This window comes from Priapulus caudatus, unplaced genomic scaffold (assembly GCF_000485595.1).
Source record: "Priapulus caudatus unplaced genomic scaffold, Priapulus_caudatus-5.0.1 Scaffold8534, whole genome shotgun sequence".
Taxonomy (NCBI): Eukaryota; Metazoa; Priapulida; class Priapulimorpha; order Priapulimorphida; family Priapulidae; genus Priapulus; species Priapulus caudatus.
The window spans coordinates 2,899-3,573 of record NW_014585595.1 but is presented as its reverse complement, the minus strand read 5'-3'; the positions used below and the strand labels follow the sequence as shown (position 1 = coordinate 3,573).

Below are 675 nucleotides of genomic sequence, written 5' to 3'. Positions count from 1 at the left end.
CTCCTCCTCCTCCTCCTCCCTCCTCCTGCTCTACCCTCCTCCTCTCCCCTTCCTCCTCCTCCTCCTCCTCTACCTTCCCCCTGCCCCTCCTCCCCCAGCAGCAGTAACATGGATACTGAGCGTAGGTGAGCGGCAGCGCGGTAGGTGGCTCCCTCACAGCATTCAGCCAATGTAACAAACCCCTCTCCTCCTCCTCCTCCTCCTCCTCCCTCCTCCTCCCTCCCCCAGCAGCGGTAGCAAGGATACTGAGCGTAGGTGAGCGGCAGTGCGGTAGGTGGCTCCCTCACGGCGTTCAGGACGCGTAACATCTGACACATGCTCACAAACGGCTGAGGATTCATGTCCGAGACAAAGCACTTGCCAAAGCTGGCAGCCTGCCAAAAAATAACATTAATTAAATGCAAAAAAAATTGGAGTCATCGTCTTACGAACAATGAAGTCGACGAAACGTACGATCCATTATTATTACCGATGAAATCAAAAATTAATATCAATGAGGTTACAGACGTGAGTTTTTACTACAATTCTGCCACGCCCACGCCACCACCAAGCACATCAGTATCGAAATCTCACGCAGACGACAAAGCCAAAACTTTCTCATCGTCGTCGTCGTCGTCATCATCGTCGTCGTCGTCATCATCGTCACCAGCATCATTGTCACCATCATCATCGTCA

General features: G+C 52.3%; 1 protein-coding gene across 1 annotated transcript in view; it reads right to left on the bottom strand.

The window, feature by feature from the left end:
- Positions 1-246: 246 nt before the first annotated feature.
- The window catches only part of LOC106820215 (vacuolar protein sorting-associated protein 16 homolog), a gene marked incomplete at both ends in the record, with an annotated part of 3,228 nt that continues 2,799 nt past the window's right edge, over positions 247-675 (bottom strand). Inside the window, one exon of the mRNA XM_014824752.1 lies at positions 247-374. Within this exon, the coding sequence (XP_014680238.1) occupies positions 247-374 (128 nt within the window). The remainder of the gene's footprint in view (positions 375-675) is intronic.